Here is an 18755-nt window from a genome sequence, read left to right as displayed (position 1 = left end):
AACCTGGCTATGGCTTTGTGCAATTTTATGTTTTCTAGGCCAGCAGCTGTGGGTTAAAATTGGGTCCGTTATCATAACAACGTGAAGAATACCAGTCAGAATACCAAAACAATGGCAAAACATCTCCTTAAGTTTTTAAAGGCATTTTCCTACATGCCATCAGTCGTAATTTGGTGGAAAAAAGTTTAACTTTCAGGTATAATTTTTACCTTCTTTTTGGCGAGTAGACTTTTAGTCACGGTCGCCAAATAGTGTGTACATTTATAAACATTTGTCGAGGCCTGAAACGCACGATTTCTCATGTCATAAATCTTGGATACTAAACTAAACTTTAGATATATATACTATACTATTTCTGGTCTACAGGCAGAAATATAGTGCAATGAAGCCATCGAAACCTCACTGCGTTTCGCCTTCTGGTTTTTCTTTCACTGCCTCTATTGCGCAACCTGTGTAACGCCTCCCGATCCACTGCACTGAAGCTTAGCGAAACAAAACACAACAACCGAAATCACTGTAGCACACTGTGCCTGCCGACTTGGTTGATCGTTCGGTTGTGGCACATATCATGGCGTAGAGTACAGAAATCACTTGTCACTTCCAGTAAATATAGTTTTTTTTCAGCAACACTGAGCAGTTTGAAATATACATAGTTAACTCTGTGTTGGTGTATTATCTCCTTGAGCAAGAGTACGTGTCAAGACTGTCCAGACAGGCAGCTAGGCGTAAGCCCAGGTAATACTTACAGTATAAAACGCACTAGGCCTAGCCCTATTACGCGACATTTCTTTTTGAATGTTACACGCTTGACTGTCATACTCTTCGTTGTTAGGTTAACGATAGTAATTGAAGAATAATAATATGTAGACCTAGCCTATATGGTTTTATAATAATCGAAAGTTAATCTATCATATGTGGCATTGTAGTATAGCCCGGTAAGCTGAGTTCTACATGAGTTTATGACTGTGGAAGCTTGCAAGGTTTTGCTAATAAATAATTTTGAAAAACAACCCATAGAGAACAATCCCCCCATAGCCCACTCATTTTCTTGTTGCATATGTCATTGAGTCAATCAATTCAGCTTTCTTCTCTTATTCTAGCTACACGGACTGAAGATGCTGTTCCACTGTTCGCTCGCCCACCTTGTTATCCTCTGTACGACCCTGCATATTTGTGCCTCTCTCCAAGATTCCCCCAAACATGATGGTCAGATAGATAAAAGCAGGGGAATGCTGTACCCAAGATCCTCAGAAAGCAGGACGGTGTTCGAGTTAGGGGGAGTTTGGAACTTTAGAGCTGATATGTCTACCAGTAAAGATGCTGGAATGACAGAAGAATGGTACCTACAGCCATTGGCAATGGTAAGGCTAACGATTGGATCTGATTCACTCTGAACTGTAGAGGTTTGTGGTTTACCATGATATCATCAAAATCTGGGACTACAGTGCATATTACATTTTGCAAGACAGTACCAAAAGTTCATGAGTTGCAGTAAATGACAGCAACAATACTTATTGCCACCAGATGCCACATGTTGGTTTGGGAGACTCCATAAGTTGTTGTAAAACCTGTAAACACTAGGATTTATTGGCTAGATTATACACATTGATCTATAACTGCTTTTGACTTAACTTTTAGAGAATATATACTGTAACTATACTGTAAGTGACCAAGTTGATAACAAAATCATGTTGCAATGTAGTTCACCATAGCTTACCTTAATTCTCAAGGCTTGTTGCAAATATGAAATGGAATGTGCAAAATGTACCTCTTTAATACCAGTTTGATTTTTACATTAATATGGGACTGTTTCCTTAAATAGCCCCGAAGATCAAATATATTTATTGTGAGGTCAGTTTAATTAAACTGTTTATTTAAAAGGATTGTCCAAACAATTGCTATATTATTCCAACAATTTCATTTCCATTTATCAATATCTCCAGAACCCGACTTTAGTGCAAATTTCACTAGGTTACTCTATAGAATGTTTCCTATTTCATTAGTAAATAATTAAACTGTCCTCTATACTATTCTTTTAATTGCTCATTAAGCTTCCATTATAGTTGCAGAGGGTCTTAAATCTAGAATCATTTACAATATTATGGCAGTTTAGTTAAATTGTCAACCAAAACACATAAAAGCTGCATGAATATTTAACATAGGTGTAATTTGCTACGTGATGTGTTTTATATACCGTACACTTTAAAAAAAAAAAGGCAGCTGTTGCTTCTGGACTTTATCACTCCATCTAGGTAATTGTGAAGAATTAATCATTTCATTTACTGTACATGTTATATATATATAGTTAGTCACTATATTTAGCTTACCTTCTCAAGGCTTGTTGCAGATAATGAAGTGGAATGTGAAAATGTATATATCTCTTTAACACCAGTTTGATTTTTACATTAATATGGGACTGTTTCTTTAAGAAGCCCCATAGATCAAACATATTTATTGTCAGATCAGTTTCATTAAACTGTATATTTAAAAGGATTGTCCAAAAAATTGATATATTATTCCAACAATTTTAATTCCATTTATCAATATCTCGAGAACCCCACTTCAGAATTTGATGCAAATTTCACTAGGTTACTCTATAAGAATGTTTCCTCTTTCATTAGTAAATAGTTAATTTCTCTATACTATTCTTTTAATTGCTCATTAAGCTTCCTTAGTTGAGAGTGTCTTAAATCTAGAATCATTAACAATATTTTGGCAGTTTATTTAAATTGTCAACAAAAACACATAAAAGCTGCATTAATATTTAACACAGGTGTGATCTGCTACGTGAGGTTCTGTAAGTACTGTACGCTGCTTAAAAAAAGGCATCTGTTGCTTCTGGACTTTATCACTCCATAGGTAATTGTGAAGAATTAATCACTTCATTTACTGTACATGTTATATATACAGGGATGTGCTCAGTAATATTTGAATGCCGGGCAGATTGTGCGGTTGTGTGATCCACACCCTGGGAGAAGGATCTCATGGGTGGGGTACCCCCTCCCCATTGGACAAATTTTTCACATGAAGTATGCTTAGGTGGTGCTATTTTTCCTATTCTGTGCCATTTATTCTCCCAGATTTTGCTATGGTAAAATTTGTTAAATTATCATAAAAAAAGTGCCGGGTAGGAATGTTTAAAACTGTTTGTGCTGGGCGGCATTCAGAACAGCTGGGCGCAGCCGCCAGGTGCCACCCAGTGTGAGCACATCCCTGTATATAGTTTGTTGTTAAAAGGTACACAATGTGATTTATACTTTGGTGTTTAAAGGGCATCACTACACTGACCGGGGGGGGGGGGGGGGAGGGGTTAGCTGCCTACCATTGATGTCCTCCTCTTTCAGACCGGCCCTGTGATTGATATGCCCGTCCCTGCCAGCTTTAATGACATCACTCAGGAGGAGAGTCTCCGATCATTCATCGGATGGGTCTGGTACGACAAGGAGTTTTATCTGCCGTTCCGGATCAGCGACGACACGCGAATCGTTCTTCGGGTGGAGAGTGCACATTACTATGCGAAGGTGGTAAGTTATTTCCACACATAGAGTGATGCCTGATTAATGGACATTTGTGTACATACGTTGGCAAATTAGCAAAAATTCCAGTTGTCGGACAAATGATGTTACGTCCATTCTCCATTGAAGGCAACGAAAACCTCTTTTTTGCCAGTTGAATTGAACATGAATTAGATTTTACATGCGGTATCCATTTATCTGTCTAATCTGGTTGGTTGTACCAAGATTAATGTGGAGCTTTCAATCTAGTCATGTAGCTTTTTAAGTATTAGCTCCCCAGAGTTAAACAAATTAACAAAAAAAACAGAAAAATAAAATATGTTGATTTACAGTATCTGAGCTGAAAATCTTCTAATACCTCTTAGTGTTCAAAGACAGGAAGCCTGATCTGCTAAATTGTTAATAGAACTTTATAAAGCAATCTTGGGCTTCTTTTAACTACTCAACAATCAAAAATCATATTTGCTAACCTCTTTTATATTTCTTGTTAATTTTATTCAGTGGGTTAATGGTCAAGAAGCCTTCTCTCATGTTGGTGGACATCTACCATTCGAAGGAGAGGTGTCTAAATATTTATCAAGTGGCAAACTCAACAGGGTCACCATCGCCGTAAATAATACACTGCTGCCAACAACACTGCCCCCGGGAGACCTTGACTATGACGAGTGAGTAGTAGAAGTATATGTCGGAGCTACAACTAACTAGAAAATGTCATGACTGAAGTGACCATTGACTGATACAGCTTGCATCCAACACTTGGAATAATCGGGAGAATCAAATTGTGGGGCCATTATAGAAGTTCTTTGAGCAATGTTTGCTATGTTTGTATACATCTCAAAGGATTTTGATGGCCATGGGCCAAAATGTCGGATGAATGGGTATCCATATTTCCGCTTAATATAACTTCACTGGAATAACCTGGCTAACTGTAGTATATATATATCTCCTGCATTAACTGTAGTATATATCACCTGCATTAACTGTACTATATACATATCATCTGCATTAATGGTAGTATATGTATCACCTGCATTAACTGTAGTATATGTATCACCTGCATTAACTGTAGTATATACATATCATCTGCATTAATGGTAGTATATATATCACCTGCATTAACTGTGGTATATTTATCACCTGCATTAACTGTAGTATCTACAGTATATCACCTGCATTAACTGTAGTATTTTATCACCTGCATCAACTGTAGTATATTTATCACCTGCTTTACCTGTAGTACATTTATCACCTGCATTAACTGTAGTATTTCACCTGCATTAACTGTAGAATATTTATCACCTGCATTAACTGTAGTATATATACATATCACCTGCATTAACTGTAGTATACATATCACCTGCATTAACTGTAGAATATTTATCACCTGCATTAACTGTAGAATATTTATCACCCGCATTAACTGTAGTATATTTATCACCTGCATTAAGTTCTGTAGAATATTTATCACAGGTGCATTAACTGTAGTATATACATATCACCTGCATAAACTGTAGTATACATATCACCTGCATTAACTGTAGAATATTTATCACCTGCATTAACTGTAGTATATCACCTGCATTGCAGTATATTTATCACATGCATTAACTGTAGAATATTTATCACCTGCATTAACTGTAGTATACATATCACCTGCATTAACTGTAGAATATTTATCACCTGCATTAACTGTATTTCACCTGCATTGTAGTATATTTATCACCTGCATTAACTGTAGAATATTTATCACCTGCAATAAGTGTAGAATTTTTATCACCTGCATTAACTGTAGAATTTTTATCACCTGCATTAACTGTATTATATTTATCACCTGCATCAACTGTTGTATATTTATCACCTGCATTAACTGTACTATATTACCTGCATTAACTGTAGAATATTTTCCACCTGCATTACCTGTAGTATATTTATCACCTGCATTAACTGTAGCATATATATAACCTGTATTACCTGTAGTATATATATCACCTGCATTAACTGTACTATATATATCACCGTACTATATATATCACCTGCAGTAACTGTAGTATATTTATCACCTGTATTCCTGGTTCTTAGTTTCCACTTTCCATTGTATGACCTGATGTGGAGGTGTATTGGAACTGAAAGCTGTCCGGAATATATGATTAGTTTGTTACATGAAAGACCAACCATAAACCCTATCGTCTTATGACAGAGGAACATGTGGCTCTGTGATGTCATAGTTAGACTTGCTATGAGTCTTCTCTATCATGTATCAGATAGTACAGATTATCATGCACTATATCCAGCATATATGCAATAACATTCTTTATTGCTGCTCAGGGATATTGTTCATAATAGGCATCGTCTTGGAAGTGGAAGTTCAACGCTTTTGTTCGATTTTCTATAGAACCAATTTTTACAGATACAGAACCATTTCTCATGCTCTTTTTGTTCTTTCAGACAACTGCCAAATCCATGGATTCAAAACTATGGATTTGACCTCTTTAACTATGCTGGGATCCATCGTCCCGTAAAGTTATACACCACGCCGGCTTCCTACATTGATGATATCGATGTGACAACCAACTTTTCAGGAACAACAGGTAAACCCTGGTAGTCCTTGCAAAAAAGGGCAGAATTTTACCCAAGTTGTTTCTATCGCAGCTAACATGGCATTATACAATATCTTTTGGTCCTTTCGATTAAGTTAACTTAACCTCATATATAAGTTTGATATTTTGTCAGAGGAATGTGAGGGAGGTAATGTTATGTTTTGCACGATTAATTGACTTATTAATTAATTAATTTATTAATTATGAAATTGACTGAAGCAATTCTACTACTTTATGTTGCCTTGACAGTCAAATCAAAATTGGATGTGAAAGTTTTGCCTATTTTGTATGTTAAGATATAAAAGAATACCAAATGCCCTTGGTTACAACTAACAGTTCACAGGCAACCCTCTGAGCCAGGGGCGAACCGGGTCATAGATTGCCCCAAGCTCAGGGATCTCATTGTCGCTGTTGCCTTAAAACAAGGAGTTCATTTGGTACCTCAGGCCATTATTAGCACCGTTTGTGAACAAAATGGTAATTGGCACTTTTTGATACCAGAACTTGTAAACTACCTTCAGGGCACCTCGGGACAGAATGGCAGACCGGTTCCTAGCTGGCCGATCACTACTCCAACCTCTCCTCCACCCCCTCCTCCACCCCCTCCTCCACCCCCTCCCATGTGCTCTAAGCATTAACAATCACAAAGCATGTTTTAGTATTTGACCTAGAAATGACTTAAGATTTAGAATTTTTCTGAAATGAAACATGGACACCAATTTCAGTTTGCTTGAAGTTAATGGTGGTAGAATAGTTTGACCTATAGTTCAATGTGATCAAAAAGATAGTCGAAATTCTTGTCACAATTATTCAGAATGAAAATACAGGAGGATGACTTTAAAATTGAACCCATTGGATTGTAGACAACCGGCCAAAAAGTGCTTTATAGTTGTGTTTTCGTATTTAATTTGTTTTTCTTTTTCTTTCAGGCTACGTGCAATACGAAGTGAAAGTAAAGGGCAAAGAAAAAGCGATCAGCGTGAAGCTCAAGGATAAGAATGGGACTTTAGTAAATATCACTGATGTACTTAAGGGGGTACTGTCCATTCCAAACGTCAACTTATGGTGGCCATACACCATGAATACCAGTGCAGGGTACAGGTACACACTCGAGGTAAAGTACTAATTTTTTTATTATACGTATATTTCTTATAACTAAATGGTTTCATCGGTGACATGCTTCAAAAGGTCATCAGTCTTGCACCTACATTTTACCTGCTTGAAATTGCCAGAAATCTCAAATTCAACTCTTTTTTATTTTATTTTGTTGTGGAAGATGAAAATGGATAAAGTTAGAGGTCAATATGCTCTGAAGGAGAACCTAAAGAAAATAAACGAACCATAGCTTACAGTATTATTTTGATTCTTTCCTTGATGTTTGTAGGGACCTTTAATAACATACATACTCAGGAGTTTAAGTGTGTTTCTATTCAACGCTAATTAGTTTTCGAGGGTCTGAGGTTAAAGGTATTTTGTGTGTGTGTAGGTTTCAATGTGAGTGTTTCAGTTAGTTTCAAGAGGAAGGCTGGGACAAGTTCTATAATTTCAATTGTGCTTTGAATGAAAAAAATGTAGGTTGGGTTCGTTGTTGCTTTCGTTCTGTGTTCATTTCTTTGAATTATTCTCTGGAATTGTAGCTTTTGGTGTACCACAGTGGTTAGTACAAACTCCTGAGACAAAACAAATGATTCATGCATATTGTCCATCTGTTTTGTTGCTATACCACAAGTAGATCCTACAAAACTCACCCGAAATATGTAAATCTAAATGATAATTTTCCCTAGCTATAAGGTTCATATAGCTACATCAATAGGTATTTGAAAACAAACCTTACAAGCAGCAGTAAACTTGCTCACACTTTGCCCAACCTGTAGTGCATGGCATTGCTGCTATGTGTTCTTCAGTATCGTATTGGGGGGGGGGGGGGTGCTGTTCTGTTCTTAACTAATTGCTGACCGTATATGGCTTTTATTGTTGAGACATAAGGGGTTGTGTTTATTATACTGTGTGTGTGACATGCATTGCTATGGCATGTTTTTCAGTAATGTTTTGGGAGTTTTAGTTCTGGTACATATGTGAGACAGTCATAGCTGAATAATGTTATTCAATAGAGTTGTGGAGAGCTTCGTTACAGTGTACGACGTTACTTGATGATGAGATGTAACAGTAATATCTATTGTTTCCCATTTTTGTTTCGAAAGAGTTGTTGGAGACATTTTGTGTATGTGGTGTTTATATCAGTTTTTGGGGGAGCGTGGGAGACACCAACTGGCATTTATTATTGATGCATGGACCTTAATTAACTTTCAAAAGTAAAATGGACACTTGAGTTGACTTAATTCAGTGATTGCGTAACTTGTCTTTCTTTTCCACGAAGGTCCATTACGGGGACGACATCTATCGTTTACCGGTCGGCGTCCGTACAGTTCACATCGCCGGCACCAAGTTTTTGATAAACAACGAATCTTTCTATTTCCATGGAGTTAATAAACATGAAGACTACGATGTAAGTATAACCACCATAAAGAAGGCAGGATTGGACATCTGTAGCGAAAAAGGGGAAGGAATTTATGTTAATGAAGGTCAAGGGTCCTTTTATAACAGACACAAAAACAATGTAGCTTGAAGCAAGATAACTTTCATAAAGACAGTAGCTCCAAAATTTGGTGTAATGATATTAGTCTTAAACTAACTTGGTGAGTAGTTGAAGGGTAGAAGCAATCCTTATACCAGATAATGAATGCATACTTACTGCTATATAGCACAATTTCATTCTCATCACTAAAAGTGTTGACAAGTCTCCCTAAAGAATTTTATCAGTCATTGTCCATTTAATGTTATAACCTTTTATAGATCAGTAACAGAGCATGGGTTTGATAATTGATATATACTCTAGTCTCGTATTCGTATTTGTATTTTACTTTTTTCTTCATTTTATCGTACAGGTCAGAGGTAAAGGCTTGGACATGCCTCTCATCATTAAGGACTTCAACCTTCTGAGATGGTTGGGGGCAAATTCTTTCCGGACGAGTCACTACCCGTATGCCGAAGAAATTATGGATAAGTGTGACGAATATGGTATTGTGGTCATCGATGAATGTCCGGGAGTTGGTATTGAAAAGTGAGTATTTTACAGATACTCTGGATGAAGTCATTTCCATCTGGAGCAGAAATGTTATCAAATGATGCAAAAAAAAATTTTCATTAATCCTTAGGAGGAAGTCCATTATCAATTTCTTTTATTATCCTTTGTAAAACTTATCATCAGCTTTTTTTGTTATCTTGCAGTCCAAATCTCATCTGTCCATCCATTTTCTTCTTGACCATTGTCCTATAATATCCCAGAATCTATTAATTTGAGGATACTGCTCTTCTACTCTGTCCACTATCTGTCCCTCTGATCTGCTCTTTGTTAGGTTGTCATTTGACATCCTGTTAATGCCTTTTTTTCAGATTAATTTATATAATTTAAAAGAATTGTGTCTTGGTGCTTGCAACGGATGGACTTGTTAACTTGAAACCACACAGGTCAGTGGCATTGCCATTGTCTTAGGATTACGGGGAAGAGAGCGGGTGGGGGAGGGGGTAGGGGTGGGGAAGAAATAAAATCCCAACGCTTCCCAGTAATACGTTTTCAAGTTATTTTCCATTGTAAAACTGTTTATTTATTTGCCATTGTTACTCAGTGTTGTTGTTGTAAACTAGAATTCTCTTTTTCTGTGGTTTTCTACATTGCATCATTTAATAATTTGCTATAGACTTTTCATATCAGCACAATGGTGAACTATAAGCAGGAAGACCTGTCTATGATATGGTTCTCATATTTCATAATATGGCATTGCATCACTTTTTCAGACATTCTGAAACTTCTTTTGTTATGTTAATATTACAGTTACTCTGCTTATATGAATAAACGACTGCGGTTTCCATTTTAATTTCCTACAAATTGTTTTCCCCCCTACTATCACACAGGGCAAGTTACATGAGCAATCAGTCGCTCTCTCATCACCGTGACGTCATGTTTGAGTTAGTAAGAAGAGATAAAAACAGGCCCTCTGTGGTCATGTGGTCAGTAGCCAATGAACCAAACTCTGGGATACCAGAGGCTGGTCCATACTTCAAGTAAGTATAATCATTGGGAGTTAACTTTATCACAAAAACATAAAGCAAAACAAAACAAAGGAACAATGCAAATAAAGCATCTGCATTGAGAGAATATTTCTGGTAGAGGTAAAATGTATTAAATTGGACCGTTAAAAGCTTACTGAAGCTTCTAGCATCGTTTAAAGACACACTTATAATTCCCTGTATTATTAAAGTGATAAAGTGTGCTTTAAAGTTGCTATGTAGTAAACCTTAGACAAGTTTTGCACAATGTTCATCATAATGGTGAATAAGAGTCACATGCAGAACGTGCTACCTCACAGATGTACAAAATTATGAGTGAATTGAGTTAAAGTGTAAACTAATTATTGAAAGTCAGGTGAAAAATTTTTCAGGTTTGTAAAACTGGTTTATCTATGCACGATGAACCGTAAATCATACGTGACAAACTTAATCGAAGCTGTGATTATATAAACTTTTGACCTGCTTAAATGCATGGTTTACAGTGTGTACTGCAGAAATACAATTGAGAGTGGAAAGCTGTAGGCATTGTTTAGATGTTAGTGCATGTGATGGTCTGTGTGTGTGTGACTATTAACGGAGAGTGACTAACAGCGTTACCAGCGACAGTTGACGAAAAAACGCTAGATTTGCGGAAATAAAACCCTAGAAAACGCTAAAAGGTAGTTTCCCTAACATTCGTGTTGTTTGGAGTCAATTTAGCACAGATTCGTAGGTTGATGGTCACCGATCACAAAATAGATTTTGAATTGTTGATTTGAGTGATAGTCTGACCCAGAAAATTTGAAAAAAATATGGAAATTTTCGGTAGGAAATTCCGAAGATTGGGCAAAAATACTCAAAATAAATTTGGATGGGTCTCCAAGTAAGAATTTTGTCTAAAAAATATGAAAAGTGGTCAATTTTTGGTAAATTTAACTAGTTTTAGGCAAAAAACGGTAGAATTACCCAAATTAGAAAAAACGTGCGCTAGAACCCCACAAATGACCAAAAACGCTAGATCTAGTGTAAAAACGCTAACTCTGGTAACACTGGTGACTAACAGTCAGCGTTGCCGCAAGGTTTAGGTTACCTCCTTCAATTCATGCACATATTGTTCCATTTTCTTTCAGGGGTGTCATTGACTATACGAGAAGCCTTGATAAGAGACCTTTGACCTTTGCTCATTCAAGTTCAAAAGGAGGATCTACTCCTCAAGAAGACCTTGTAGTATGTATGCATCATCATTAATGCAAGATATAGAGAGAGGGGGGGGTCAACAGTTTAAAGGTCCCCACATTTCAATTGACCTTTGACCTTTGCTCATTTAAGCTTAAAAGGAGGATCTACTCCTCTAGAAGACCCAGCTTATTATGCAAGATAAAGAGAGAGAGAGAGAGCCCAACAACTCAAATTTCAATCCAATGTATTTTGGTGTATGTTATGCAATTCTGGTTGTATATATTTGGTTTATAAATGAATGATACTGTCTGTAACCAGTTGTTAATTTGAATGTTACCATTACGCATCAGGATAATGATAAACCTGGTATGACTGCCGGATTAGTAAGATTGTCACGGCTTGTTTTAATACAGGTTCACAGTAACGTGCACTGCAGTGGTTACTAAAAGTTATTTATCTATTATTTTTTTTGTCTGGTAGATGCAATACGTAGACGTGATGTGCCTTAACAGATACCAAGCGTGGTATTTTGATTCAGGTATTTTAACCTCCATAGCACCAAAACTTACCTCTTTCATCAAACTCTGGGGCGATTTCTACCACAGGCCTATGATCATATCGGAGTATGGAGCGGGTGCCGTAGATGGCTTTCATACGGTGAGTAGCCTCCTTGGACATTTCATGGCATATAAAGCTTGTTGACATTGTTACGAGGGCCCATTGTAGCCTAACGCTAGTCACTGCTAGTGAGAAACCTAATGTTATAATGTGGAGAGTAATTGAAATTGCCTACGTGATAAATCAGTATTTGAGAAATTAGGTCGGGTTACCGTGTCACAATGTTATAATACACGATTGTTCTGGTATATTCCTTATGATGACGCGCTGGTCTCGGGTTAACGTCGGTTTACGTGGAATCGCGTGTAAGCTGTGCACGGCATCTTCGTGGATTCTCTGGAATATTCGCGAGCGATGCAAAGGACTTCCAAGAATGGAGAAACCGGGTCGCGTTGTTACTCAGGTGTATCGAGAGAGATCTAGATGATTCTTGACATGGCGAATCGTATATAAACCCGCCCAGATCGGAGAGTTTCTCAGTTTCTGAACGAATACAAGCGACGACACATATTATACCATTCTACTATATATCGTCAGTGCTCAACTACCAGTAGTTTCTGAAGGATTGAGATATCGATACAAGATTGATTCTACACTTCCATTCAGAAGTTTGAAGAGGACTTTGCTGTGAAACTACAGTTTTCCAGTGTTTATTTCGGAGAAGGTGAAGAATTTCTGTCTCCGTTGAGGAAGTTTGTTACGCCAGGAGTTAGTGGCTATAAAGCTGATTTTGGACTGACTCTGGTAATATTTAGTCGGCGAGAAGTTCGACTTGTGCTTCACTCTATTGTGGCTGGAAGTCCGTCTTCTAATTTGGAGCATCGCCGGAAAGAAGGTGACTGCTGTTTCTGGGATCGCGAGAAACTTCGCCGCGGTACAACGGACCGAGAATCGTCGTCATCAAGGTCGTGGCCGCTGAGGGATATCGCCGTTGGAAGAGACCAGCGTGTTTTAAAGTGTATCCTATCTTGTTAAGTTTGTGAGTAATTTTCTATATATTTGTAATTACCACTTGTTGTTGTTGGTTCGAAATCCATTGTTCAATATAGTTTACGTTTCATTTAAAATCTCTAGACTCGTCAATTTGTCTGTGTACCTTACGGAAACGAACCCAGGCTTGTGTCTCGTTAAAATTAATTATCGAGACCTCTCGCATTCCAACGTAACAACATTGGTACTACCTAACGGTGCATTATGACCCATTTAAGGAGAGTCATCCTGGCAGTCTTGAGGTGGTGAAGGTGGTGGGGGGGGGTTAGGGGAGGGGCAAGAGGTGTTCATTTAGGTGAGTACGCCGTGGAACATGTTTGGTATAACCAGAGGCTAGTTCTTAATGGATGATGCACTTTAAGGGATTTGAGGGACAAATGTGCGGTATTAGCTAACAACCTGAGTACACATAAGAATGAATATGACCACCTTAACTGAGGTCAAAACTCTCTGGGTGAATGGATTGAAGATCAGCTTTATAGGGAAGTGAATACCTTTTTGAAACATGAGTGGTACTTGCTTACCTAATTGAGGGGGCCCAGAAGATATTAGCTGAGGTTAATACACACTGGATGATGTGTTGTAACAGCTTAGGGAGGTGATTACATGGTACATGTGTGGTACTAGCTGAAGGTTGACCTTGAAGAGGTTTGTGATATTAGCTGCTGTCAGTATTCAGTATGTGATGAATTGTATCAGCACAGGGGTGAGTAGCCTTTGAAATGTGTTGTACTAGTTTGAAGAATCCTTGGAAGGATTGTGATTTTAGCTGAGGTGAGTACTCAGTGATTGTGCATTGTACCAGCTCATGGAGCTAGTGAGTACACTGAAAGGTGAGGTACTAGCTAACGGAACTGAGGACTGCTTGGAAGATGTGTGATATTAGCCGATGCCAGTAAATCACTAGGTTATAATTTGTATCCGAGGAGGTTGACTGCACACTTTGAATTGTGTGGTACCTAGATAACAGAACTGAGGACTGCTTGGAAGATGTGTGATATTAGCCAATGCCAGTGAACCAATGGGTGATTGTTTATATAGCTGAGGGGATTGACTGTACACTTTGAAACATTTGGTATACTAAAGTAACAGAAGTATGTGAGATATGAAATGAGGTCAGTGTTTAATGGGCAATGCATTGTGTTAGTATTGCATGAGTGGAGTGGAGTACATGTATAAACATCAAAGAATATTGCACAGTGCACTTTCGTGAATATAATGAATACGCTGCAATAGTTTATATCTCAACAATAATAAAACAAAAATCGCGAAGCTAGGAGTTTGACTGATATTTGCGCTTTCCCATACTCTGTATTATATTATTATTTTGGAATTAGATTTCTCTTTTTTATGATTTTGGCAGGATCCTCCTCTGATGTACACCGAGGATTATCAAGTTCAGTTGTACAAGGAACATTTTAAAGTATTCGATGCAATGAAGCCCGACATGCTCACTGGAGAATTAGTCTGGAATTTTGCAGATTTCATGACAAAACAAGGTATTGTTACTATCTAGGTAATCCCCCAAAACCCACCCACCATGTTTAATATGCAATTACTGTTATTATTCAACTTGTTTCCTACAAGGTTCATTAATAAATAATTGCAATATTGTGTTCTCTTTTGTTTTGTAATTGAGATGCTAATTGGATTAAAATATTTTTTCTTAGGCTTGGTCAGGTTCAACATATCATCTGCTTTACATTTCCCTTCTTTTCCCCCTCTTGCTCTGTATGCATAGAGCCTCAACGAGCTCTCGGAAACAGGAAGGGTATATTTACCAGGCAGAGACAACCGAAGGCCGTCGCTCACATCCTCCGAGCCAGATACCTGGAATTAACGGAATCAATGTCTTGTTTTGCTGATTTTATCATGTGATGAGTCAGAAGAAAAAAGAAAAGCAGGAATTGTTATTTGTAAATGGCAATAAAAGTAACAGGACAAAGGAGCTGAAATCTCACAAGGAATTAAATGGAAATAAATGCTTGAAAAGAGCAAGTGGACATCTTTACTTCAAACCGTAAAGGAAGTGTCACCGTGGAAACGATGAGTCCTGTGTGGTGTGAGCCACCTCAGTCGTTCATTTCTGAGCGTGATGAAGCCACTACTACGGAATCAGCTAATTCTCTTGCGCTGCAGATGATGAGCTGTTTGCAGATACCCCTTTTCTGTTCTTTTTTGTTTTAATTTGCTGGTGGTGAAAGAATGCACAAAACTCAAAACATATAGACGTGATTACTTGTGTAATAGGTACGTCAGGTAAAGTTGCTTGCCATGTTTCATGTGTCCAAGATGGAACGTGGCAATTACTAGACCCGTCAACTCTCCCGGTTTTACCGGGAGACTCACGGTTTTTACCCGAATCTCCTGGCCAACCGGTTTCATATTCTATTCTCCTGGTTTTTTAACATTTCATCACTTGCAAAATTTCTGAAAATAGCCAACAATTAGTCCTATGCTTAGTAATTCCCCACAGTAACGCTGAACAGGAAAGGCTATTCAGTGTAGTTCGCAAGAACAAGACAGACAGTGGGTCAAGTCTCAAGCTTGATGGGACTCTATCTAGCATACTAGCCATGAAGTCACAGTACCCAGAGTCCACTATTCCCTGTTTCAAATGGAAGCCTACTAAACAAACCCTGTAGAAAGCGAAGCGAGCTGCTGTAAACTACAACAAGAAACACTGATTGGATGATTCTCTCACTGTATTGCATAAGTAGACTATACTTATTTAGGAGTATTTATATCATTTCAGTTGAAAATTACCAACCTCCGTTTTTTCCCCTTGTTCTCCCTTTTTGGCCCTTAAAAATGTTATTCTCCCTACTTTGGGGTCAAACAGGTTGACAGGTCTGAATAACGTAGCCTGAGGCTATATGTCCATTAAATGGTAGAATCACTGAAATATATGCAGAGCTTCGTAATACGTAGAATTTTGATCACATTCATATACTTTTTTTGTATCTGTAAAACAATATATTTGATATTATGGTATCTTTTCAATAATTTTGTTTTGTTATTTTTTTCTTGTCTCACTTATGTAATCCTTCGTAGAAAATGTCCAGTAATAATGTGAGATTGATGATTCATTCCTTACCTTAGGAGGGCTTCAAAAGTTTTCAGCTACAATTCCCTAACAAACCTCCCCCCCCCCCCACACACCCTCCAATCCCCAATGTCACAGGTTCCTGGAAATGCCAGGGTATATTGTATGAAAATGTGTAATTTTGACACCAGTTTTTCACTCTTTATCACACATTACCCCCGGTTTTGTCTCGGGGGAAAAAAGTAGAAACACCAGAAGACAGATTGACACAGGATTCTGTGACAACCTGTGGCAACCTATCCAATGTGTGAAAGTGTGTGAAGTAGCCGGGTTTTCTGTAACATAACTTTTCAAGTTCTATATTTTTTATATTAGTCGTGAATTAGATCGTCTCAGGTTAGCCACATTCAGGGTTACACAATTTTACACTTGGCCACATGTTTCAAATCCACAGGTTTTTCCAAACACATTTTCACATGTTGTACGAACACATGACAAATTGGGATGTATCTGTGAAAATGGTTTAAAAGCACAGGTTTTACCATCACTTGTGTTCATGTGTGGTTTTTTAGCTCATACCAGCATGCTGGTGTGAGCTATTGTTACAGTGCAGCGTCTATCACTCGATCACTCTATCCGTCAACAATTGGCAAAACCGCTGCCACTCGCACAGTGTTTGATGGAATTTCATGAAACTTGGACACAAGGACCATTGGGTATAGGGCCATCAGAGATGGTCCAAAATTTGGGGTCAAAGGTCACCTGTGGGCCGTAATGGGCCATTTTGTGGAAATACGCAAAATGCTTCTTCTCCTACAGATTCCATGGTACAATGTTGAGGGTTTGTCACGATAGTACTATGGTAGTTTTACCCTCAGGGTGTTCATGAATTTGAGATCAAAGATCAACTAGGGGTCTTTTGTGGCCCGGGCCGCGGCCCTATATTTTCAAATTGCTCCTGTTCATACAGTGTATGGCCAATTATAATGAAACTTGGTAACAATGTTCCTCGGGATGAGAGTTACGAGGGGTGTTCGGAAAATTGAGGTCAAATGTCATTTAGGGGATCATCGGGGGTCATTCTTTGTAGTATTTTCAAATATCTCAATCTCCTCAAGATTTTGATGGATCATATTCAAAGTTGAACTGATGATTGTTGGATTGTGTATGAATAAGGTGATGCCTACAAATTTTTGGTCAAAAGTTAATTAATTACAATTAATCCCCATTGTTTAAAAAAAATCTTAGCCTTCACTTTTTGCCAAAGCTCCTTTAATTTGTCTCCCAGTCCCTGCAGTGTTTGTTTACATTTGTGGTTAAGCTCTGCAGAGGCTGTTAGTGGAATTAAAGCAGGACTGGGAGTTGTTATTAACTGTTGAACTGTAAGCATGAGAGCCCTATAGCCAATCAGCACTTGCCGATTCTTAGAAGTCTTTGAGCCTGAGGTATGTAGGCAGCTTGTGAAGTTATGTCTTGTAGGGAGTGCTTGTGAAGTTATTTCTGCTAAGGTAGAGGGGAGAAAGTTTAATAGGGTCAGGTCAGTGGTATTGTCTGAGAGAGTGGGTAAAATAGGATTTAAAGGGGAAAATTGGAATTATAGCCAGTGGTGTGGCCAGGGTTCTGCTAACGGAGGGGGGGGGGGTATCCCTCATGGGCCCAAAATTGGTTTTGTGGGCCATACATTTTTAAGCTCGAAAAGGTATGAGCTTCTGCACCATTGGTGCTCTAGTTTTGAATGTGTATTTCACCTGTGAACTCTGGCAAGGTTTCTTTGTAATGATTGCCGCTTGCCTCATTATTCGTAAGTTGAGTATTCTCCATAGAATGTCATGGGCTATGAATAACTGGTGAACAGTGAATAACTTCAATATTCCATTGCTAGGTAATTGGCTCACAAGTTACAACAGCTAATTGAGGTGTTTTATTCATATAGCTTACTGCACAAGCAATCTATGCGAGTGGCATGTGTAAGGTGTGTACAAATTTTTAAATTTGTTCTTGTATCTTATGTAATACTTTCACTTGTAACCATGGTCACTCAAAAGTACAAACTGTTGAATCTGCATAACTTTTGAGTAGATTCACCTTAGTGTGCAAGGCCTCTATTGGCATTTGTAGAGGTCAAAAAAGGGCAAATTCCTTAATCTTTGTTAACATCAAGACTCAAAGTAAAACCCAGATGAACTTGATAAGTGGTATGCATATCCATTTTAATGTTTGCAAGAATTATATTGTCTGAAGGTCGATGTCATTTGAGGCAAGTAGATAGTGAAAGCGCTTGTTTAATTTGCAACAATTCAAAATGGGGAAGCAGGGATAAAGACGTGTACAAGAACATCGCTGATCACTTGAACCCGAAAATAGTCAAAACTTGAGACCCTTTTGTGCCGTGGTTATGTACATGTTCTCCTATAACACGTAGCCATCCTTTAAACTTACTTGGTGAATAATATTTTTGACAATCCCCACGTGGTGTTTGGTAGTGTCATTATAGTGTGATTATGGAAGTATTACACTGGCAGCTTATAGTCAACGACTGGGACGCACTACGTAACGTGCCCAAGTTTGAAATTACCGAACACTATGTGTTTGTTGCAACTTAATGTCTGATAACAAACGCTCCTTGGCTATTGAACATGTCGTTATCGCTTGGTTAAGATTAACAAAGATACCAATAGTTATTAATTTATAATTGTTCTTAAG

General features: G+C 38.0%; 1 protein-coding gene across 1 annotated transcript; it reads left to right on the top strand.

Moving 5' to 3' along the window:
• The first annotated feature begins 484 nt into the window (after positions 1–484).
• LOC139981125 (beta-glucuronidase-like) lies at positions 485–15912 on the top strand. Its single transcript, XM_071993308.1, has 13 exons — positions 485–735; positions 1101–1361; positions 3345–3524; positions 4017–4180; positions 5961–6103; positions 7042–7226; positions 8490–8618; positions 9058–9233; positions 10085–10234; positions 11350–11446; positions 11879–12055; positions 14370–14505; positions 14748–15912. Exons 2-13 carry the CDS (start codon positions 1116–1118, stop codon positions 14882–14884), a joined length of 1920 nt encoding a protein of 639 aa, XP_071849409.1. The 5' UTR covers positions 485–735; positions 1101–1115; the 3' UTR covers positions 14885–15912.
• Positions 15913–18755: the final 2843 nt, after the last annotated feature.

The sequence above is a fragment of the Apostichopus japonicus genome, chromosome 15 (genome assembly GCF_037975245.1).
Source record: "Apostichopus japonicus isolate 1M-3 chromosome 15, ASM3797524v1, whole genome shotgun sequence".
Lineage (NCBI taxonomy): Eukaryota > Metazoa > Echinodermata > Holothuroidea > Aspidochirotida > Stichopodidae > Apostichopus > Apostichopus japonicus.
This window is presented reverse-complemented; position numbering and strand designations above follow the sequence as displayed.

Coding starts and splice junctions, on each gene's coding strand:
- LOC139981125 (XM_071993308.1), top strand. CDS start 1,116: ATGCTGTTCCACTGTTCGCTCGCCCACCTTGTTATCCTCTGTACGACC. Junction 3,525..4,016: donor CACATTACTATGCGAAGGTG/GTAAGTTATTTC, acceptor AATTTTATTCAG/TGGGTTAATGGTCAAGAAGC. Junction 4,181..5,960: donor GGAGACCTTGACTATGACGA/GTGAGTAGTAGA, acceptor TTGTTCTTTCAG/ACAACTGCCAAATCCATGGA.